Raw genomic sequence first — 24,851 nt, 5'->3', positions numbered from 1 at the left:
CATGGAGCACGATCCTTCTGCCTCTGTGTGTGCTCTGGAGCAGCGAGTCTTCAAAAGCTGGCACTTGGCAGCCTTTTGGAAACAAAAATGCTTACTCACAACTGCTCTTAGCTCTCGTCCATTTTGACCTTAACCCCCCCTCCCCCAAGGACAGCATTCCAATCCTGGGGAATCGTGCTGCTCATACAGGATGAAATTCATCTTCCTAACTACCCACCCTCAAGCTGTTGCAGTTTGCCTTTTTCTCCCTCACTTGACCTTTTCCCATTGCACCATTTACATCCCTCCGTCATTCAATGTCACCAGGGCAGACTTCCTCCAGATTATTGGGCAGCTAGTTCACCCATTTCTGCTGCTTGGTGGCTTTAATGTGTACCATCTCCTTTGGGCTGTCAGAGTGCTGCCATCGTGGCTGCCTTCTCAATCAACTTAACCTCTTCTGCCTTAAAACAGGAGCACCCACGTTCCTTTCAGACTCCACGCACACCTATTCCCATTTGGGTGTAGCCTTCTGCACTACCCTGCTTGCCCATCATCTCAAGTGGTCTGTTCTCTCTGACACATACTCGAGTGGCCATTTCCCATGTGCTATCCGTTTACTGACTCCTACCCCACCTATGTGCACACCCAGATGTCAGCTTACAAAGGCTGACTGGAGGCTTTACTCCTCCCCAGAGACCTTCCACAAACATTTTCCCAATTGTGATGACCATGTAGAATATCTTACAAATGTTATCCTTATCGCTACAGAACATTCAATTCCTCAAACTTCCTCTTTACCACATCTTCTCAGTCCCTTGAGGGATTGAGGCGTGCCGTGACACAGTTTGCATGTCGAGACATTCTCTCCGTGTTTTTAAACCTCCTCCTACAATGGCAAACTGCATTCATAATAAACAGTTTTGTGCACTGTGTCATTGCTTTCTTCAGAATAACAAAGAAGGATTTAATTCACTATTCTTTTAACAGTTCCACTCTCTCTCTTCCATCGTGTGGGCCAACCTCCGGCAGCTCTCTTGGACCAAGATCCATTCCCCAACTTCCAGCTGACAGTAGCTGACAGTGTCATTGAACATGTGGATTCTGCCTTGTTGGTCACGTTTATTAAACCTATAATGGCCTGTCTCTCATCGGTCATCTGCAGCTCCCTTTTCGTTGACAATTTTGCCATCTATTGCAGTTCTCCATGGATCTGTCTCATTGAGCAGTGTCTTCAGTGGTGTCTCAAAGGTCTTTACTCATGGAGCATTGACAATGGCTTTCATTTTTCCAGTGACAAAACTGTTTGTATGAATGTCTGGTGGTGCAGTTGGTTTCTTCCATCATCTTGACATGTTGGGCCTGTTGCTCTTCCATTCATTGAAATTATGAAATTTATGGAGCTCATGCTCAATAGGAAACTTTCTTGGTCCTCCAACGTGTCTTACCTGGCAGCCCACTGTACCCGGTACCTCAATTTCCCATGTCCACAATGGTACTTTCTGGGGAGCAGATCGAACCACCCTCCTCTGTTTGTATTGGTCCCTTGTTTGTTTGAAACTAGACCATGGGTGTTTCATTTATACATCTGTACATCCATCCCTCTTACCCTGTCTCAATACTTTCCACCATTGTGGCATCAGTTTGGCCACTGGCGCCTTTTACATTAGCCCAGTTGAGAGTCTGTATGCTGAAGCTGCTGAACTACTGCTGTCCTACTGCTGTGACTTTTTCTCGGCAGATATGCATGCCATGTGTCTGCCATGCATGACCACCCATCCTATGCCTCCTTCTGAGGTGAATCCTTTCATCACCAGTATGGGGCACGTCCCTCTTCTGTTACCTCCTGGAGTTTGCTATTTGCTCTTACTCTGGCAGCTTAACTTTACACTACCTGCAACTTTCCTGGTTGGTGTATACCCTTCGCCATCCTGGCTTCGTGCAGCAGCCCATGTTCACCTTGGCCTTCATTTGCTTCCTAAGGACACTACTCCAGCCCCACTCTATCACCTTCAGTTTCAGAGCTCTTTCCCATGTTTCAGGCCACGCAGAACATCCAGTGACACAGGCTTTTCAGTTGCAGCATGTGCTCTGACTCTCTGTGCCCTTCAAAGCTTCGTGTGCTGTATACTGTCTATTCCTTAGTGCAATTGGTCCAGGACAGGTGTCCCCCTGCGGGTTCGGGGGTTAGAATAGGCCCGCGGTATTCCTGCCTGTCGTAAGAGGCGACTAAAAGGAGTCTCAAACTTTTCGGCCATATATGATGGTCCCCTGTTGGGTTTGACCTCCATCTCTCAAAATTTTCCGAAGAGCGAGGCGATTGGGGAAGGGCGCCTTACTTGGTGCATTGTGTCCATCTTGCGATCAGACCTTTCACCAGCTTATACACCGTTGAACTGCAGTCCTGTCCGCTCTCCATCTCTTGGGCATGACTCTTTTTCTGCGTGCAGATAACACCTTGCACTGTGTGGTGCCTCTTTCTGCACCGATGGCGACCATGGACCAAATGTTACCTAACATCCAGCACGGTAGCCAGTCCGTTGTGGTGGGGCCGCCATGTACCCTGTTGGTTGTAGCCCCCTGACAACACAGGGATCGCTCTACTGATGCCTGCGCCGTTAACTCCCCACGTATGCCAAGGAGTAGATGCCTATCCTCCTGGGGTATTGGGACTCCCGGCAACGACCATCCTGCCAGGTGGCTCTTGCCGTGGCTGGGTGGCGCCCGTGGGGAGGGCCTTTGGTCGGGGTAGGTGGCATCAGGGCGGATGACCCGCAATGAAGCGTGGTACATCGTCTCTCGCTGGTGGCCAGCTGCCAGCAGTCTCTAAGGGTTCTCGGGCTCAGTTTAACGCTCAGAAGTACGATCCGAAAACGTTCCCCTCCCTGGCCACACCGTGGGAGGAACGTAAGTCTCAGGATGGCAGTAGCAGTTATTCGCCCCGCTTCTTAGTGTGTACGAGGGTTGATGGGGAGTCTTTTCTCTCCACAAAGCCTCAGTTCTTCGTCGAGCATTTAGAGGACAAGTTTGGGGAGGTGGAGGGCTTGTCAAAAATGCACTCTGCGTCAGTCCTGATACAAACGGCATCCTCTGCCCAGTCACAACGGTTACTCGCTTGTGACAAGTTGGGGGATGTTGCTGTTACGATCACATCCCATAAGAGTTTAAATATGGTCCAGGGAGTTATTTACCATAGGGATCTTCTTTTACAGTCTGATGAAGAGCTGCGCGCCAATTTAGAGCGCCAAGGTGTACATTTCGTCCGGCGCGTTCATCGGGGTCCGAAGGAAAATCAGATTGCTACCGGTGCCTTCATCTTGGCCTTCGAAGGGGATACATTACCGGAAAAAGTCAAGGCAATGGTCTACCGATTTGACGTTAAACCCTATATCCCTCCCCCGATGCGGTGCTTTAAGTGCTGGAAGTTCGGCCATATGTCTTCTCGCTGCACTTCCAGCCTCACATGTCGAGATTGCGGATGCCCATCACATCCCAATACTCCATGTGCCCCGCCTCCCATCTGTGTCAACTGTGGGGAGCACCATTCACCTTGCTCGCCAGACTGCCGAATTTTCCAGAAAGAGCGTAAAATCATGGAATACAAGACCCTGGACCGACTAACCTATACTGAGGCCAAGAGGAAATACGACTGACTCCATCCTGTGAGAATGACATCTTCCTACGCTGCTGCTACAACACCTGTGCTAGCCCCATCTGTTTCTCCAATTGTGATCGGATCGACGAGTAGTAAAACTCCTCCTGCCCCCTCGCCAGTGGGGGGGGGGGGGGGGGGGGGGGGCTCTACCCACCGGGTTGCTCCTGCGCCACCTACCTCAGGAGCAACACCATCCCACCCATCGGGGACGTCCGTCCCCACTTCTAAGCCGGAGAAGTGTCCACCTTCTTCGGCTTCCCACGGTCGCAAGGGGTCCCTTGGGTCCCTCCCTTCCCAGGTTTTCGCCAGCGAGAAGCCTGACGACCAACAATGGCGTAAGTGCCCGCAATCAGCTGGTCGTAGGGCTTCACGATCCTCCTCCGTCCCGGAGACTGAATCGGTGAAGCCCTCCCAGCCGGTGCGACCCAAGGAACGGCGTGAGAAACCAAAGAAGAGCTCTCAGCCCAAGGAACTCGTGGTGGCAGCCATCCCACCGTAACCTTCCAGCTCTGCGTCTGAGGATGCGGTGGAGATTCTGGCGTCCGCTGAGGACCTCCATCTCGCCGGTCCATCAGACGCCATGGAAAGCACTATCACGGGTGCTAAATCCGAGGCAGCAGGTGACCCAGCGGCGTAATCTCCCTTCCCAGTCCCGTCAAGCCTTTCTCAGCCATGGACACACCATCCTCCAGTGGAACTGCAGCGGTTTCTTCCACCATCTAGCTGAGCTCCGCCAACTTATCAGCCTTCACCCTTTCCTCTGCATTGCTCTGCAGGAAACTTGGTTTCTGGCAATGCGAACCCCCGCCCTCCGTGGCTATCGGGGTTATTATAAGAACCGGGCAGCTTACGAAAGGGTGTCTGGTGGCGTCTGCATCTTTGTCCTGAACTCTCTTCACAGCGAGTCTGTAACTCTCCACACACCTTTAGAGGCTGTCGCTGTTCGGGTGTGGACGCCACAGGCTGTTACCGTCTGCAGTCTTTACCTTCCGCCGGATGGTGATGTCGCGCTGCATGTCCTGGCTGCTCTGATAGCTCAATTGCCTCCACCTTTCCTGTTACTGGGCGACTTTAACGCCCATAACCATCTCTGGGGTGGGTCAGTGGCAACAGGTGGAGGCGCCATCGTTGAGCATTTATTGGCGCAGCTCGATCTCTCTATCTTAAATGATGGTGCCTTCACACACTTCAGTGTGGCGCATGGCACATACTCCGTCATTGACCTTTCCATCTGTAGCCCTAGCCTCTTACCGTCTGTCCAATGAAGAGTGCATGACGACCTGTGTGATGGTGACCACTTTCCGATCTTTCTGTCACTGCCACAGCGTCAGTCTTCTGGGCGCCCTAGCAGATGGGCTATGAATCAGGCTGACTGGGACTTGTTCTCCTCCACTGCCGCTATTGAGCCTCTCTCTAATGATGCCATTGATGCAGTGGTTCAATCAGTCACCACCGGCATCGTTACTGCCGCCGAATCTGCCATTCCCCGTTCTTCTGGGTCCCTTCGGCGGCGGACTGTGCCTTGGTGGTTGCCTCATGGAATACAAGACCCTGGACCGACTAACCTATACTGAGGCCAAGAGGAAATACGACCGACTCCATCCTGTGAGAATGACATCTTCCTACGCTGCTGCTACAACACCTGTGCTAGCCCCATCTGTTTCTCCAATTGTGGTCGGATCGACGAGTAGTACAACTCCTCCTGCCCCCTCGCCAGTGGGGGGGCTCTACCCACCGGGTTGCTCCTGCGCCACCTACCTCAGGAGCAACACCATCCCACCCATCGGGGACGTCCGTCCCCACTTCTAGGCCGGAGAAGTGTCCACCTTCTTCGGCTTCTCACGGTCGCAAGGGGTCCCTTGGGTCCCTCCCTTCCCAGGTTTCCGCCAGTGATTAAACCTCGCCGGCGGGCGCTCCAGCGTCACAAGTGACATCCCTCAATCAACCACCTTATCGCCTTCAAACGGTTGCATGTGCGAGCCCGCTGCATTATCCGCCAACGCAAGCAGGAGTGCTGGGAGCGGTATGTGTCCACCATTGGCCTCCATGTCACTCCATCACAGGTCTGGGCCAAGATTCACCGCCTCTATGGCTATCGGACCCCTGCCAGTGTCCCTGCGCTCTCACTGAATGGAGCAGTTTGTACTGACTCCAACGTCATTGCAAACTGCTTGACAGAGCACTTTGCTATGAATTCCGCTTCTGCCAACTACCCCTTGGGCTTCCGCTCCATTAAGGAGCGGATAGAACGTCGGTGTCTTTCTTTTCGCACTCACCATCCTGAATTGTACAATGTTCCATTCAGTGAGTGGGAATTTCGAAGTGCCCTCGCCGCTTGTCCTGATACCGCTCCTGGGCCAGATAGCATCCACTCTCAGATGCTGAAACACCTTTGAGTGGACTACCGGCGACGCCTCCTCGATCTTTACAACCGCATTTGGGTCAAGGGTGAGTTTCCATCGCAATGGCGGGAAAGTCTTGTTGTCCCCATTCTGAAACCAGGGAATAACCCTTTGGAGGTGGACAGCTACCGTCCCATTAACCTCACCAACATTCTTTTCAAGTTGCTTGAACGGATGGTGAGCCGGCGCTTGAATTGGGTACTGGAGTCTCGAGGCCTTCTGGCTCCGTCTCAGGGTGGGTTCCGTAAAGGCCGCTCCACCGCCGACAATCTGGTGAGCCTGGGAGTCGGCCATCCGTACTGCCTTTGCCCGCCGTCAGCATCTGGTTGCTGTCTTTTTCGACATGCGGAAGGCGTATGATACGACATGGCGTCATCACATCCTTTCTACGCTTCATGGATGGGGTCTTCGGGGCCCTCTGCCGATCTATATCCGCAATTTTCTGTCGTATCGTACCTTCCGCGTGCACGTTGCGGCCTCATATAGTTCCTCCCAAGTCCAGGAGAACGGTGTGCCACAGGGTTCTGTTCTCAGTGTGTGTCTGTTTTTAATAGCTATTAACGGGCTCGCTGCGGCCGTGGGAAATACTGTCTCCGCTTCCCTGTATGCTAATGACTTCTGCCTTTACTACAGCTCTATTGGCATTGCAGCTGCTGAACGTGAGCTACAGGGCGCAATTCGCAAGGTGCAGTATTGGGCTGTAGCGCATGGTTTTCAGTTTTCCGCAGCCAAGACCTGCGTTATGCATTTCTGCCGGCGACGCACTGTTCACCCAGAGCCGCAGCTTTATCTTGACGGCAAGCTTCTTAAAGTGGTGGAGTCACATAGGTTTTTGGGGATGGTTTTTGATGCCCGGTTGACTTGGCTGCCTCATATTCGGCAGCTTAAACAGGCGTGTTGGCGGCATCTAAATGCTATGCGATGCCTGAGCCACACCAGGTGGGGGGCCGACTGATCTACTCTCCTACGGCTTTACCAGGCATTAATCCAGTCCCGTCTGGACTACGGGAGTCTGGCTTATGGCTCAGCATCCCCATCTGCGTTGCGGGTGCTGGACCCAATCCTCCATAGCGGGATACGCCTTGCCACTGGTGCCTTCCGAACCAGCCCTGTGGACAGCATACTTGTGGAGGCAGGTGTCCCTCCACTGCGGTTACGACGCCAACAATTACTGGCTGCTTATGCTGCCCATGTTTTTAGCTTGCCCGGGCATCCAAATTATCGTGTCCTCTTCCCGCAGTCGGTCGTTCATCTGCCGGAACGTGGGCCCCGGTTGGGTTGTCCGATCGCCGTACGTGTCAAACAGCTTCTTTCCTGGCTTGGGTGTTTCCCTGTTCCACCTCCTTTCCGGGCCACTTTGCGTACACCCCTGTGGTGTGTGCCTCGCCCTTGCCTTCGGCTCGACTTGGCACAGGGCCCGAAGGACTCAGTCGCTCCAGAGGCCTTCCGACGCTGCTTTTATTCCATCCAGGCCACGTATCAGGGCTCTGGCGGTGTCTACACCGACGGTTCGATGGTTGCTGGTCTAGTCGGTTATGTACTAACTCTAGGGGACCATTCTGAACAACGTTCGTTGCCGGCTGGCTGCAGTGTTTACACTGCTGAGCTGGTCGCCATCTTTCATGCCCTAGAGTATATCCGCTCCTGCTCAGGTGAGTCCTTCGTTATCTGTAGCGATTCCCTGAGCGGTTTATGAGCTCTCGACCAGTGTTTCCCTCGTTCTCGGCTGGTGATGGCTATCCAGGAGTCCCTGCATACTCTCGCCCATAGCGGCAGGTCTGTGGTCTTTGTTTGGACCCCAGACCATGTTGGTATACCCGGCCAGGAAACTGTTGACCGCCTGGCGAAAGAGGCCACCAGTACGCCATCTCTGGAGATTGGCTTCCTGGCGGCTGATTTGCGGGCAGCTTTATGCCGCAAAGTTATCTCGTTTTGGGATGCTGAATGGCGCGGTCTGACCACCCCTAACAAACTCCGTGTCGTCAAGGACACGATGACTGTGTGGCGGTCATCCATGCGAGCCAACCGCAAGGACTCAGTCGTCCTTTGTCGGCTCCGCATTGGCCACACCCGACTCACGCACAGTTATTTACTGTGTCGTGAGGATCCCTCTCTTTGTCGTTGTGGGGTGTCCTTGATGGTGGTCCATATTCTGTCGGAGTGCGCCCTTTTAACCATGCTCAGGCAGACTTTTGCAATGCCTGACACGCTCTCTGCTCTTTTATCAGATGACTCTGCCATGGTGGACTTGGTTTTGTGTTTTATTTGGGCAAGGGGTTTTTATCCTTTTATCTGAGTGGGTTTTTTTTTTTTAAGTGTTGATTCTGACTTTTAGCCTCTGATTTTAAACTGAGGTTTTAAAGTGTTCTTGGTGGTTGGCTTTTCCTGTTTTTCTCTACGGTTGTCAACCACCGTCACACTGTGTGTTTTAATTTGTTTTGTCTGGTCTCTGTCAGAGTATTTCATGTCCTGTTTCGTCTGCTGTCTTTCCTGTTGTTCGTTTTTTATTCTCTTCGGGTGGTTTTAGTTTTTATGGAACAAGGGACCGATGACCATAGTAGTCTGGTCCCTTTAATCCCACAAACAAACCAACCAACCAACCAACCAGGACAGGTGTCACTCACTCACCTTTGATAGAGTCACAGTGATGTTCATGTGGGTTCCTTGTCGCGTTGGTGTGACAGGATATGAGGCCACTGATGCTGCTGCCAAGGCTGCAGTCCTCATACCTCAGCCTGCTAGTTTTTTCATTTCTTCCAATGTTCTCTGTGTTGTCACCTGTCAGAAAGTGGTGTCGCATTGGCACCATTACTGGTCTTCCCTTCATGGGAAAAAGCTCCAGGTTATTAAGCCTCTCCTAGCAGCTTGGACGACCCTCTTTCGGCCCTCTCACCATAAGATCATTATTTTAGTTAGGTTGCATATTGGGCATTGTCTGTTTAGTCATCGCCATATGTTAAGTGTTGCTTCCTCACTACCTCATTGCACTCAATCCTTGACAGTCCACCATATCCTGATGGAATGCCTTTGTTTTAACCACTTACATTCTCATTTGTGTTTGCCATCTGAGTTATCTGCCATTTTAGTGCACCATGCGCAGGCTGTCGCCCGCGTTTTAGTTTTAATCCATCGTAACAATATGGTGAAGGCCATTTAAGTTCTAGTTCAACACCTATGTTTCTCTATGGCGTATCTTATAGACCTTTCTTCACATCCCTGTTTTTTAACTGTCTTCTCTTCCATCAATTGGGATTAACAAGTAGTCATTTTTACCTCCTCTCCTTGTCTTAATGTTCTACAGTTCTGATGTGGCCCATATCTCCCTAGATGTTTTTGTGCCGTAAAACAGAACAAAAACAAACAACTGCAGAAGGGGAAGTATGTACATTAATAGTGACAAAATGTGAAGACAGTTTGTTTGATAAATTTTAATCTCACACATTCTCTCTGCCACACATAACTAAGCTTCTACATCAATTGTGTAACATTTGTTTATATTTTTTAATATGTGCACCAACTTTTATTGTATGCTAACTCATGTTTTCTGTTGTTAATTTGGTAGGATATTGTGACAGAAAGTGCCTCATTCGACCTTGTAGCCTTTGTACCTGTGTTAAGGGATATGATGTACACAAAAAACACATTTACGAGGCAGTTTGTTATTTCTTGGGTGTCAGCTCTGTATGCAGTTCCTGACATTGATCTCATTCCATTTTTACCAGAAATATTGGATGGTTTATTTCGAATTTTGGAAGATCCTACACAGGAAATTAAAAAAATGTAGGTATATACTTACAGATTTCTTGTAGAAGGATAATTTAGTGTATGATAGTACTATTGTTTCAAATTAAGTATCATTCTTCTGTTTCAGTGTAACTTTAACTGCCCTTTTTAGATTAATATTGATTGTGGTGGCACATACAATCTTCTGTCACAACTTTTTATTCCATACAGGTGTGTGATTGATTTTGGAATTTATTACTTTCTTCTGAAGGCTTTATGATCTATTTCTTTGGCCGCATCTGCTTCAGTTTTTCACATAGCAATTAACATGAAATTAATTATGGCTGCAATCAACGATATTTGTTCTTCCCAAAGGACACGGCTGTGAGAAAGAAGGTAATTAGTATTTTATTTAGTTACAAACTGTTTTGAAATGCTTTTCACAGTGCTACCTTTCAAAATGTGTGTATTTACACTGTATGGTTGTAAACACAGTTCTTATTAGCTTTTTGCTAGAAGGGAAAAACTGAGGCAGATAATCAAAAGAAAGTTATTGTATTTGTAAGTTGTAATTTTATTGTGAAATTTATTCATGTCTGAATAAGTTTAGCAACTAGTTACATGCAGCCCATTAGTCAAAGGATGAATGGTGTATGAATTGATAGACATCAAGGAAAGCAGTATTGATGGAAATGTCTTATCAAAATTGAACATTACCATATGTAATACGTAAAAAAAAAAATTTGACATAGGTCGATGAGAACAGATATTTTTATAACTTGGCAAATGTTACCATACGAAAACAACCATAGAAATATAAAAACAAAATACCACTATCTTTATCACTGTGTGATTAAAAATGGAAAAAGTTGTGCAGTAAAAAAGAAAAATTAGCATTTTCTGCATACTTTTCGCTACTAACCACAGAAGCAGCCATAAAAATCAGTGTTGAACTCACAGGTGTTCAACCAAGCATTGTCACACATCACAGAGGTTGTACTTGTCCTCTTATCACAGGAGAATCCACTGTGGTGACCTTACAAACTGTATGTGATAATGGAAGACGGGAGAGATTGAAATATGTTTCTGTATGAGCTGTTAAATTTATGTGAAATGATATTGAAAGCTTTTTGGTGTATCAAATGAGAAAGTCATGGAACACGCTCAAGATAAGGAGAAACAGACAAAAAGTGTGTGGTTTTTGTAAATTTAATGTGTTAATGTAAGGACAGAGTATATGAAATGAAGTGCATTACAAGGTAAAATTAAAGAAAGACTGCTTGATACAACTACTAAAAAGAATTTTTATCTTTTTGATAATGAGACTGGGTTGTTATCCAGTATTTACCTAAAGAAGTGAAATGTTCAGTATTTTCAATAGACACATACATGCTGTTTCACAATTCTTGTTACATACTTCTAGCAGTTGCAGAGGGGATTTAGTAGATAAATTTTTATATAGGAACCCATGTCCAGGGATGTCATCCAACAATGCTACAGAGTGCCAAAATTATCACCTGTAAAAGTAAGTGATGCCATGATAATGGAGAATGATAAATTTATCCGTTTGACGTAAGGGTTCCTGTATCTGAAATGAACGATTCAAAAGTTATAAGCAGAAAACTGTTCTGATACCTCTGACAGTAGAATACACATATTGGTATTGTTTTAGCTAACTATTGGTATTGTTTTAGATAACAGTGTAAGGTAAACAACTTTCAGAGCTGGTAGTGTGGACCAAAACAAGGAAAAATGTCTAGTAAACATGGGTTCTAAATGCATACCTTAATAACTATGAGCACTTGTTCAACAGAGATGTGTTTCACAGTAACGAAGATGAAAAAGTGCTCGTAGCTCCTCAGGTGTGTATTTTGGAGCTGATGTTTACTAGACATTTTTCCTTGTTTTGGTCCAGACTGTTGCCTCTGGAAGTTACCTATCCTAAAAACCTAGCAGCAACACTACTAGTACCAGTACATGTATTTCACCGTCAGATGTATCAGTAGGTTTTTGCTTGTAACTTTAGACTCTTTTGTTTCTGGTGCAGGGAACTTTACCTCAGATTGATACATTTATCATTCTCCATCACCCTAAAAAGTGTGTAACATCATCACGGAATCACCCTGTGTGTATGCATATATTTATAAGTGTCAGCATCTGTGACTTTGACGCTCTGTAGTGTCACTGGTTGACGTTTCTGGACATGGGTTCCTATCTAAAATGTGATCTACTAAGTCCCGTATGTAACATGGATTGTGAAACACCTTCCTTAGTCAGGTGGCCCCCTCTCATCCTGGGACCTGAGAGCCCTACCCTTCCTTTTTAACCTTGTTGTACCAGTTCTCCTCTCCTGACTGAGGAAGGAAGCATTAGATATGAAAACAGGGAAGTAGATCATTTTTCTTTTATTTGTGTTAATTGGCAATACTACACATTTCGCTTCTTGAAGTCAGGTAATGGCCAATAATTCTGCCTCATAATTTCTTACTTCTATAGATTGAATTTTCTTTTGTAGAAAGATGCATGAACAGCACTTTTCTAAAAATGATTGTTAAAGCAGAGCATTTGTTGTTGTTGGCCAGGAAAGAACAATGTACACTGATAAGCAAAGCACAGCTGATGGAGGAGATGGATGTGTAGTGTAAGAGGCTAATAAAATAGAAGCAAACAAAAAGGTTGGCTGATAAATGTACTTAAACATAAATTGTCTCTAAGATCTAATTTCATCATAGATTTATTTGAAAATGTATGGTTACATTTGCATTTAATAAGTCTTATGATATTTAGTTTAGTGTAGTTATTTGTATTTTCATGGATCTTAATATTTTCTTCTTGCTGTGGTATGGGATGAGACAATTTTACAATTATAAACTTTTTCAGTGCAAACTATGAAGAGTCATTCCATGTCAAATCATCATAGTGATATTACTCCCTGTCTCAAATTTAGATGAAACTTGGCACAAAGGTAGCCTACATATAGATCAATAAAAATGTGCAATTTTATTAAAATACCTCAACCTATTTTGAAAATGTGAAGTTTTAAAAAATTGCAAAAAAAAGTCCCCCGTCACCTTTTCAAATTGCTGTATCAACTCTCCTAACTAAGCTAAAATGATTGGACACATGTCATTTTGCTACACTTCTCATGAGCTTTCCTATGATACACAACACAATATGAGTTTGAGGTGAAAATTGTTATCAAAAAGCATGTCTCTAAAATATTCAAAAAATTATGTACAACACTTAACATTGTTGTTAATTATTCCATAAGTATGAAAGTTGAACTGTTGTGGATTCACACTTTTATAAAATTTCACTAAAAATGACTTTTGTAAAATACAGAGTTAAGCAGAAATATACACAACTTTATTCTTGATTTATTTGTGTACACATTGAAATTTGCTGTTAACACATACATACGGCATGTCACTTGCAAAATCTCTTACAAACTGTACTTGTTTTCACTTCTTTTTAAATTCTTAATTTGCTTCATTTGTTTTCACAGTATCGTTCCTAGGAATTTGATATATTCTTCCTGTTGGTGTTACTGGGTTTACTTGATAAGGAACATCATTTACAGATACCCATAGAAGATTAGTTTTTGTAGGATATGCATAATGCAGTGAGGGGCCAGCTGGGTGAAGGAAAGTAACTTCAACTTTATTAAGACCTTTGCCTTGTATTAAAACATAGAATATAAGCTAACCACCATTTCTCTCAAAACAAGTTTTTTGTTTTCTACCCCCCCCCCCCCTCCCCCCAGCTGCAGATTGTGTATCTGCAAAAGTCTGTACAAATATGGTCCGACTCCGTAGCATAGCAGTAGCATTACTGTCTACCATGCAGGGGTCTGGGTTCGATTCCCGGCAGGGGACTCGGTGTTGTGTGTCCATTATTATCATTTTCATCATCACTGGCTTGCAAGTCGATGATGTGGCGTCACCTATAAAGGACTTGCAATACGGTGGCCAAACTCCAACGAATGGGGCATCCCAGCCAACAATGCCATACAATCATCTCTCTTTTTTTTTTTTGTATAAATATTTTTGATGTACGATATGCTATCAGTATAAAGGCTTGTAACCTCTGCATCCTGTTGATGGCAAAAGCTTGAGTAAGGTGCTCTTGTAGAAATCTGTTAGTTTGAATGTATTCCTTTTGTGTCGAAAATTCAGTGTGTACAGATGTAATATTTTTAACAGCCCAATCAAAAATTTCTTGTAGAGTAAGACTTTGGTTATCATACAGTCTCTGCAGACTTGGATTTATTGCTGATCTCTTAACAGTGCCACCAACAAGATCGTAAGTTTCTTTTCCATGAGCAGAAGCCAAAAAAATGCCATTCTGTTTACATGCCAGAACATTTGTTTTAGAAACATAAGTTTAGAAAATTCTTATTATTCTTGTACTGGGCTGCACATCCATCTGAAAAGTAGTATATCTTCTGTACATCAGTCAGAAATTGTTTTTTTAAAACTGAATTAGCTTTCTTTGAAAACATAGCCTGCCATGTCTTTATGCTCTAGACAGTTAGAAAGTATGACATAGCTCATATGCTAAACAATTACTAACAAAGAGATAGATGGGCTGGCCAATACTTACCTCAGTTCAGTACAGCCGATAGAAACACAAAAAACAACCGAAAATTTAAATTCCTAGCTTTACGAATAAATGTTCCTTCATCAGGGAGGAGAGAGGGGAAAGAAAGGGAAGAAGGGAAAGTGGACTTAGTTACTCACAACCCAGGTTATGAAGCAACAGGGAAAGGAAAACAGGGAAGGTAGCAATCCTTGCAATCCAGGAGGCATGGTTGTCAGAGGGAAGCCAAAGGTTATATACATTTTTTAAAATTTTGGATATGCTCTTTTTGTTAGATTATAATTTAAAATTTTCAAAAAAAGTTTTCATCTTGGACCCATGTTGTGTTGCATTATCACAGAAAACTTCATAAAATATGCTGCAAAATGGCACTTGTTCCATCAGTTTAGCTTAATTAGGAGAGTTGCTGCAGCAATTTTTAAATGATGGCACTGGGGCAGTTTGCAATTTTTGACAACTTCACATTGCTGTGTTATTTATGTGTAAGATACCTCTGTGAAAAGTTTCATCAGAATCTGAGATTTTGAGTGAAAATTAATTTTAAAATTGTGCTAATTTGACATGGAATCTCCACACCACACTATCCACACGACTATCATAAACACATTTCCTGTTTTTACAGTGATTTATGCTTACTTTTGTCAAATCTCTCTTTGTATGATATCAGTTTGTGCTTGAATTTTAATTTTATTATCTGTTAAATTCTTTATATCACTGGGAAGGTGGTAAAGGATTTTTATGACTGAGTATTTAACTTTTTACTGTGCCACACAATGCTGAGTAATGGGTGCTGTGTAAAATTACTGCTTCTAGTATTACATTTATGAATGTAACTTGTTTTTGAACTGTGAATAATTTTGTCAGTCTTCATAAGGGGGTGGATGTATTGTGAGGCTGTTAACAGCACGTCCAATTGTTCAAAGAACTACCTACAAGAGACTGTAGAGTCGGCACTACATATTATCCTTATTACATGCTTCTGTGCAGCAAACAATTTTTATTCAATGGTGAGATACCCCAGAGTGTCTTAAAAAATAGAAAAAGTCAACTTTTTGAAATTTTCTTCCGAAATCTGAATTTATTCCCCCCCCCCTTCCCCCCCCCCAACAAACACACACACACACACACACACACACACACACACACACACACACACACACACACACACACACACACACACACACACACACAGAGAGAGAGAGAGAGAGAGAGAGAGAGAGAGAGAGAGAGAGAGAGAGAGAGAGAGAGAGAGATGGGGGGGGGGGGGGGAGGGGGGGGTTGCTATTCACTACATAGAGCAGATACAGAGTAAAAGTAGACTAAGGTGTTGCACACATGACAGCTGCCACCTCGGGGCACTATTCCCAACTGCGGTGAGCAGCAATCTTGACTGGGGCAAATGTAGATGTAGAAGTGGCGGGTGGTGGGGGTATAGAAGAAGTGGGGAGGATGGGGGTTAGAAAGATGCTGTAGCACTGTCTGTGGATGTATGCAGAGATCTGGCAGTGATGATATGTTGGGCTGCCAGGTGCATCATCAGGAGGATATACTTGGTGGAGGGGGGGGGGAAGACTATGAAAGTGTACTGGGGGGACAGAAGGTGAAAGATGTGTGGAAGGCTGGAGCAGAAATAGGGAAGGAGACAGAGGAAGATGGGAACGGCGACTAATAAAGGTTGTGGCCATGTGTGTGCATGTATTTTCTATATCTGAAGGAGAATGTTCCAATAGCTAAGTCTACATTAAAATGAACCGTGAAATGTGCCTGTCATTCGCCTTCTCTATGTGATGAGTAGCAATCCATCCATTTCATAGCATTATTTCATCCTGGATTTTTCATTAGGCAGATATATTTACAAAAACTGGATGGTTCTTTTATGCTTTACTGCAGTTCTGTATACATTAGTGTCGACATCCAAAAGCTTTTGTAACTAGGCAGTGCATTTTCTCTAATTTATATTTTACAATGCTGATTAATATTCATCCTAATATGTTTTCATATTCGTTATTTCTCCTTTTTACCAGGTGTGATACAGCGCTAGGAGAATTTTTACGAAGCATCAAGCATGATCCTTCAAGGGTTGATTTTGCTGCAATGATTAATATCTTGATTACACATGCACAAGCAACAGACGAGGTACTACAGGTATGTCTCAAGTGTCATAAAAAGTTGGCCAGTTTATAGCCCATTGGAGGGGGGGGGGGGGGGGGGGGGGGGGAGAAACAGTGCCTTTACACATTGTTACCCACCAACAGTTAACATACAGGGTGTCCCAGGAGAAATGGTCAATATTAAGGGATATGATAGAAACGATGATTCAAAGCGAAGAAAATCCAGTAAACATGGGCTCTAAAATGCATACCTTGAGAGCTATGAGCACTTCTTCATCTTTGATACTGTGAAATAAATCTCATCTACCGCAACCTCTTTGCTTTTCATATTTTGAGAGGTGGTCATAAAGACCAAAACAAAAAAAAAAAATATGTGCTCTTAAGTGTATACGTTAAGAGCTATGAGCACTTGTTCATCTTCGCTACTGTGAAATACTTCGCTACTGTGAAATACTTCGCTACTGTGAAATACTTCGCTACTGTGAAATACTTCGCTACTGTGAAATACTTCGCTACTGTGAAATACTTCGCTACTGTGAAATACAGGTCTCCTACTGAACGGGTACTCATAGCTTTTATGGTAGGCATTCTACAGCCAATTTCCCCCCTCCCCCTCTGAGTATTCATTCATATCTCTAAACACTGACCTTTCCTTCTGGGGATGCCCTATATACATTACTGTGTGCAGTTTCTTTCTGGTCAGCATAAATTATGTGAACACCATCTACTTTGTAGACTCCTGATAATTCCACAACATTAATCATAGAACTAGCAAGAAAGAGGCATTAATATGAATTTGATTAATATAGAGAGAGGTGCCTAAAAGTTAAATGGGTTCATTACTTGCAGACAGAGCAACTAAAGTGATAAATTCACCCACCAGGTACCTTTATTGCAAATTGTTTTTGATCAGCTGACTATTAATTCATAAGGGTATCATCAGGAGTGCCCCAGGGAAGTGTGATAGGACCACTGTTGTTCCCTGTAGCATGAATGTTTTAGCAGACAGGTTGGGCAGTAAGGTGTCAAAGTTGAGTGACTGTAGGACAATAAAAGACAACAGAAGACAAAATTTCCAGTTGGTGTGATGAATTGCAACTAACTCTAACTGTATTAAAATGTAAGTTAATGCGGATGAGTAGGAAGAACAACTTGTAATGTTCGGATACAATATTACTAGTCTCCTGCTTGACACAGTCAAGTCATTTAACATCAGGGCGTGACATTGCAAAGCGGTACAAAATGGAATATGCTTGTGAGGACTGTGGTAGGAGAGTTAAATTGTCAGCTTCAGTTTATTGGAGGATTTTAGAAAAGTGTGGTTCATCTGTAAAGGAGACCGCATATAGGACAGTAGTGCGACCTGTTCTTGAGTACTGCTCAAGTTTTTGGGATCCGTACCAGGTCAGATTAAATGAAGACATTGAAGCAGTTCAGAGGTGGGCTGCTAGATTTGTTAGTGGTAGGTTCGGACTACATGCAAGTGTTAGAGAGATTCTTCGGGAACTCAAATGGGGATCGCTGGAGGGAATGCAACATTCTTTTCGAGAAACATTATTCAGAAACTTTAGAAAACTGTAATCTGAAGTTGACTGCTGAATGATTCTACTGCTGCCAACATACACTGTGCCTATGGGCCATGAATATACTAGAAATTAGGGCTCATACAGAGGCATATAGATTGTCATTTTTCCCTTGCTCTATTTGCAAGTGGAACAGGAAAGGAAATAACTGCACCATGCACTGTATGGTGGCTTGCGGAGTAGCAGTGTAGATGTAGTCTTCCATCATAAAAAGTTAGTTAGATGTAGTCTTTGTTTCTGTACACATTTTTCCACATGCTTGGTAATTTTCCAGTTTCAGACATTATAGAACAACAGGCTAATGTAAAATTCTGTTTCATGTTAGGAAAATTAGCTGTGGTAACTCTCAATTTGCTTTGGCCAAAAACTTGGAGCCTTCTTCTTCATCACCACAAATTAAGAATGCAAAAAGGTGGTAAAATGATATGAAGACAATATTTATGTGGTGTTTTGACATGAAGGTACTTTATCCCCCAAAATACCGCAGTTAGTCATCCTTACTACTTTAAAGTGTTAATACAGTTCTGTGAAGCACTTCAAAAAAACATCTTGCATTATAGCTATAAAAGGATTTGTTCTTGACGACACTGCCACTTGCAATGTTTTTTTGAAGGTGATAAAATCTCATGAAATTTACTTCTGATCGTATATAAATAATGAGTGTTTATATGGGTTAATATTTAATACATATTGTCCTCTTCATTTGTATCCGTAAGTCTGAAATGTTTAAACTGTGAGCTGTTCTAAGCCGGCCGGAGTGGCTGTGTGGTTCTAGGCACTACAGTCTGGAGCAGAGCGACCACTACGGTCGCAGGTTCAAATCCTGCCTCAGGCATGGATGTGTGTGATGTCCTTAGGTTAGTTAGGTTTAATTAGTTCTAAGCTCTAGGTGACTAATGACCTCCAAAGTTAAGTCGCATAGTGCTCACAGCCATTTTTTTGCTGTTCTAACCTCAGCACATTACTTTTCAGGGTATTTGTTTCAACATCAAATGAATTTATCATGAACAGCTCATCCATTTTGACAACTGTCATCCATTCAGTATCAGACAAGTCCTTCCCATATCACTCAGCACTTGACAGTATATCATATGAAATTGGAAGCAGGAATTAACTAGATATGCTTGTAACCTTGCAGTAACTAGTAAAGGGGCAAGCAAAATATTCTCAGACTGTTAGTGCAGACTGTAATTTTTTTAACTTGTTTGGGCCACCCGTGGACCCCACAGTGCTTGTGTTCTAGCTCTGCTTCTTTCGTCCAACATTTCTAGTGCTCTCAGTGAAATTTAGTAGCTGTTTTCTTGTTAGTACCTTGATCTTTTCTGTTAGCCCAGCAGTCCTTAATTTTCCTGTTGAACTCTAGCTTGCATTCCTTGTACCATTTCCGGGTCTTGTTGTTAACTTCTGTAAGGAATGTGAGAAATGGTTTGCTTTCAATAACTGATCGGTACTCATCCCAGTTATTTATTACATCTTGCCTACAGTGAAGTTCTGCAAGGTCTTTCTCTGTTTGTTCGACCCGCATACTATGTCAGGGGCTAGAATAGATGCATGGCCATTCCTTGACTGTCCTAAGAGGTGACTAATAGGAATCTATTTATTTGGTCACATTTTTACCTTTTTTTGTTTACTGTTCTTTGGACTTCAGAAATTTTTCACTTGTTTCACTTTTTTAATGCTTTTCTCCTCTTCATTTTTGGCTTCTTAAATTCTGGTTCCCATTTTAGGATTGACCTCCACTTTTCAATTTTTGCAGAAGTACAGGCCATTTGGGGAAGGACGTCCTCAGTGGTAGTCACCTGACAATGCAGGGACCACATTGCAGAAGCCAGAGCTGTAACCTTCCCATGTCAGCCAAGGAGTGGGTACCTACCTATTTCAGGGTACCAGGCTTTTGTGCCAGGTGGCCTTTGCCTTGACGGAGTGGTACCCACAGGGAGAGCCTCTGATCAGTATTAGTGGTATCAGGGCAGATGATCTGCAGTGAAACAGATCAAACTTAACAGTAGCCATGACAACACAGCCATCTCAACTGTCAGGAACAGTGATTTTAAGGCAGAGATTTGCAGTCGTAAGGCTTTTCTGCCTGTGACCATGTCTCAAGACAAGAGTCGTGTAAGGAGAAATAGAAGTGGACAATTTGCCAAGTTCTTGGTTTGTCCTCAGACTGACAGTCGATCTTTCATTGCAACAAAGCCACTGTTTTTTGGTGAAAATATTGCAGATCAGATTGGGGAGATTGCTGCAATAGAGAAGTTGAGAAATGGATCTTTGCTGATCCAAACTTCGCACACCAACCAATCATGGGCACTTCAGGCCTGTGTCAAGATAGAAGGTATACTAGTCACCATTTCTCCTCATAACAAGCTCAGTAGAATTCAAGATGTTATCTTCTGTTCGAACAATGCTTCAAACTAAAGAAGAGCTGCACACTAATCTTGCACAGCGTGGAGTCCATTTTGTTCGCCACATCTAAATAGAGACCCAAGAATAATAGTGGACATCGGAGCTTTTATCCTAGCCTTCAGAGGCAACATTTTACCTGAGAAGGGTAAGGTCATGATTTATAGGTGACATGTCTGGCCTCACTTTCCTCCTCCAGTGAAATGTTTTAAGTGACTAAGGTTCGGACATACATCCTCCCGCTGTTCTTACCAGGCTATCTGTAGGGCATGTGGACATGGGTCCCATGAGGGCAGCCTTGTAACCAAACCCCTCAGTGTGTCAGCAGCTGTCCAGAACCACACCCTCCTCATTCACCACAACACTCAGTGTTCAAGAGGATAAGGAAATTAAAGAGAAACTTGACTACCTGTCTTATGAAGATGCAGAGGAAAAGTTTGAAAGCCTTCATCCAACTAATGTGGTCTCAAATTTTGTGACTGCTGTGTCAGTCCACAGCTCATGCAAAGACTAGGTCTCGCACAACACCTCCTACCCCTGGTCATATTCCAGTGCTGCCATACAGTTGGAGGAGGAAATGTCAGCTCCCTTGCCGCCTACACATACAGCACCAATAATTCCCACACCATTGGTGTGGCCAGAGATGCCTAGTCATCCTCTGGTGTCATCAGGAATGGGGACACCTGTCACGGTATCCCACCCCCCCCACCCTCCCTTCTCTCTCAAGACAAGGACAAGCAGCCACAGACTGTGGTGTGGGCCAAAGAAAAGTATAGTCCTCTTCATGCCCACAAGATAAAATGGGGAAATCTTCACAGAAATCAAAGTCTCACTAGGATAAGAAGGAGAAACATAAAGATAAACTACTTTCTGAGGCTTTGAATGTACCGCTCCACATACCTGCAGAGGTAGAGCCTACGCGGATCACACAATCAGGTGGACTACGACCTGGTAACCCATCTTTTCCATTCGCCACGTTGTTAGACCTGACTCCAGTGCACCTTCAGTGGAACTGTAATGGCTGCTATTGTCATCTGTCCAAACCCTGCCATTTAATCGCCACTTTCTCTGTAATTGGCATAGCATGACATGGTTTGCAGCAACACACCTCCCGCTCTGAAAAACTTTAAACCCTACTGTACCAATCAACTTAATGTTAAGAGATACTCCGGTGGAGTCTGTACCCTCATACGCTCTGATACTTCCAGTGAGCAGGTGCTCCTACCACTGCGTTAAAGGCCATGGCCATTTACCAAGCAAGGTGGTGCAGTGGTTAGCACACTGGACTCGCATTCGGGAGGACGACGGTTCAATCCCGTCTCCAGCCATCCTGATTTAGGTTTTCCATGATTTCCCTAAATTGTTTCAGGCAAATGCCAGGATGGTTCCTTTGAAAGGGCACAGCTGATTTCCTTCTCCATCCTTCCCTAACCCGAGCTTGTTCTCCGTCTAATGACCTCGTTGTTGACGGGAAGTTAAAAAACACTAACTAACCTAACATGGCCATTGGGGACTACCTATCAGTCTGCATGACAATATGTAATGTACATCAACTCCCTCCCCCCTCCTCCCCCCCTCCATCAAATGGAAGTACTCAATATCATGAGTGATTAGTGTTAGTGGAACAGCTACCTCCCCCCTTCTTCTTATTGGAGGCTTAAATGCCCATAATCCTATGTAGAATGACAATACTATGTCTATATCCTAAAACAGTAACTGTTCTTTCGGACATGTCCGAAAGAACAGATACCATTGGTGACCATGCAGCTCGTTAGAATGAAATTATAATGAAATGAACACCCTTAGCTGCCTACAGGTGTTGACATACGTCAATGGGGACAGATGAAAATGTGTGCCTCGACCAGGTCTTGAACCCGGGATCTCCTGCTTACATGGCAGACGCTCTATCCATCTGAGTCACCAAGGATGCAGAGGGTAGCACAACTGCAGGGATTTCTCGCTGGTAGGCCTCCCGTGAAACCCACATTCTCAACGTTTTGTCCCGCACTACATTCCTAGTACCCTCGCCCATTATACGAATGTAGTGCGGGTCAATACGTTGAGAATGTGGGTTTCACGGGAGGCCTGCCAGAGATAAATACCTGCAGTTGCGCTACCCTCTGTGTCCTCGGTGACTCAGATCGATAGAGCGTCTGCCATTTAAGCAGGAGATCCCGAGTTCGAGTCCCGGTTGGGGCACACATTTTCATCTGTCCCTGTTGACGTATGTCAAAGCCTGTAAGCAGCTAAGGGTGTTCATTTCATTGTAATTTAATACTATGTCTTACAGAGGCCAAATACTAGAATGCCTTCTTTCGGAATTGGATGTTAGCCTAGTCTACACTGGAGCAGCAACAAATTTCAGTGCAGCCCATGGAACATACTCAACTAGTGGTCTCACAGTTTGCAGCCTGACTATTTTAACCCTGATTTGGTGGTACACCCACGACATTTTTTGTGACAGTGACCATTTTCCTATCATTCTCCCCCCCTCCACTCACAGACATCTGGAACATGCTACAGGTTGTTCGTTTCAGGAAGCTGACTGGCCGGCTTTCTCCTCTGCAGCCACTTTTGCAGCCATTCATGTAACGGATATCAACGGAGTGGCACAGGGTTCTATTGATACTATTATTCATGCTGCAGCAGTAGTGATACACTAGTCTTCTGGCTTATCCCAACAATCGACAATGCCATGGTGATCTGAAGATTTAGCCACAGCTACCAGGAAATGTTGCACAGCACTTCAATGGCACAAGTGCAATTCCTCTGTGGATAATTTAATAGCGTTCAAGAGACTCTGGGCAAAGGAAGCAGGAGTGTTGGGAGCAATACATATCATCCATGCGACACCACGTGCCATCATCCCAAGTATGGACTAAACTCTACCACATTTGCAGCTGTGGTGGTTCCTGGCATCCTTGTCAATGGTAACACCTGCACTGATCCTATGGTACCTGCCAAATGTGTTACAGCACACTTTGTTGAAAGGTCCGAATGCAGTAATTACCATCCTCATTTTCTGATCTGGAAACACCTTATTGAGTGCCACCCACTATCCTTACACACACACACACACACACACACACACACACACACACACACACTCACACACACACACACTATCATACAACACCTCTTTTTAGTGAATGGTAGCTACACAGTGATTTGGCAGCATGTTGAGATATGGCCCCCTGGACCCTACAAAATTCACAATCAAATGCTCAAACATCGTGGCAACAGCATAAAATATATCCTCAGGGATTTGGTGGGAAGGGAAATTTCTCTTCCAGTGGCAGAAAAATATTATTCCTGTCCTGAAACTGTTGTGAAAGGACCCACATATTTTAACTAACTACCGGTCAGTCTCTCTGACAAATGGGCTGAGTAAACTATTCAAACAAATGGTCAACTGCCATTTTTGCTGATGCCTTGAAGCCAGAGTGCATGTATCACAATTCCGAAATGGCTTTCGGGCATTCCAGTCCAACAAAAATCATGTGGTTCATCTGGAATCTGCAGTGCACAATGCTTTTGCACATTGCTAACATGTGATTACTGTGGTCTTTGCCTACAGAAGGCATACGATACCACCTAGTGACATTGCATCCTGTCTACACTGTATGAGTGTGGTTTCCATGGCAGTTCGTCCATTTTTATCCAGAATTTTGTATCTCTCTGGCTTTTTTGGAACCAGATGAGTTTGACTCTCACCAAACAATATGTACAGGAAACTGGAGTACCTTAGTGATTGATTTTGAGTTTAATGCTGTTCTCTATCCCCATCAATGATGTTTTAAATTCAATGGTCCCCACAGTCTCTGTCACTGTACAGGGCTATTACAAATGATTGAAGCGATTTCATAAATTCACTGTAGCTCCATTCATTGACATATGGTCATGACACCCTACAGATACATAGAAAAACTCATAAAGATTTGTTCGGCTGAAGCCGCACTTCAGGTTTCTGCCGCCAGAGCGCTCGAGAGCAAAATGGTGACAGGAGCCGAGAAAGCGTATGTCGTGCTTGAAATGCACTCACATCAGTCAGTCATAACAGTGCAACGACACTTCAGGACGAAGTTCAACAGAGATCCACCAACTGCTAACTCCATTCGGTGATGGTATGCGCAGTTTAAAGCTTCTGGATGCCTCTGTAAGGGGAAATCAACGGGTCGGCCTACAGTGAGCGAAGAAACGGTTGAACGAGTGCGGGCAAGTTTCACCCGTAGCCCGCGGAAGTTGATGAATAAAGCAATCAGGGAGCTAAACGTACCACAGCCGATGGTTTGGAAAATCTTACAGAAAAGGCTAAAGCAGAAGCCTTACTGTTTACAATTGCTACAAGCCCTGACACCCGATGACAAAGTCATACGCTTTGAATTTTCGGCGCGGT

General features: G+C 44.5%; 1 protein-coding gene across 1 annotated transcript in view; it reads left to right on the top strand.

Annotated features, from left to right (window-relative positions):
* Positions 1 to 24,851, top strand: part of LOC126272038 (protein VAC14 homolog) — a 106,586-nt gene that overhangs the window by 22,649 nt on the left and 59,086 nt on the right. Inside the window, exons 4-5 of the mRNA XM_049974552.1 lie at positions 9,599 to 9,816; positions 16,383 to 16,503. Coding sequence (XP_049830509.1) covers positions 9,599 to 9,816; positions 16,383 to 16,503 — 339 coding nt within the window. The remainder of the gene's footprint in view (positions 1 to 9,598; positions 9,817 to 16,382; positions 16,504 to 24,851) is intronic.

Source organism: Schistocerca gregaria, chromosome 5, assembly GCF_023897955.1.
Source record: "Schistocerca gregaria isolate iqSchGreg1 chromosome 5, iqSchGreg1.2, whole genome shotgun sequence".
In the NCBI taxonomy this organism is placed as follows: domain Eukaryota; kingdom Metazoa; phylum Arthropoda; class Insecta; order Orthoptera; family Acrididae; genus Schistocerca; species Schistocerca gregaria.
Note: the sequence above shows the minus strand (reverse complement) of the source record. Positions and strands in the feature narration are given on the sequence as shown.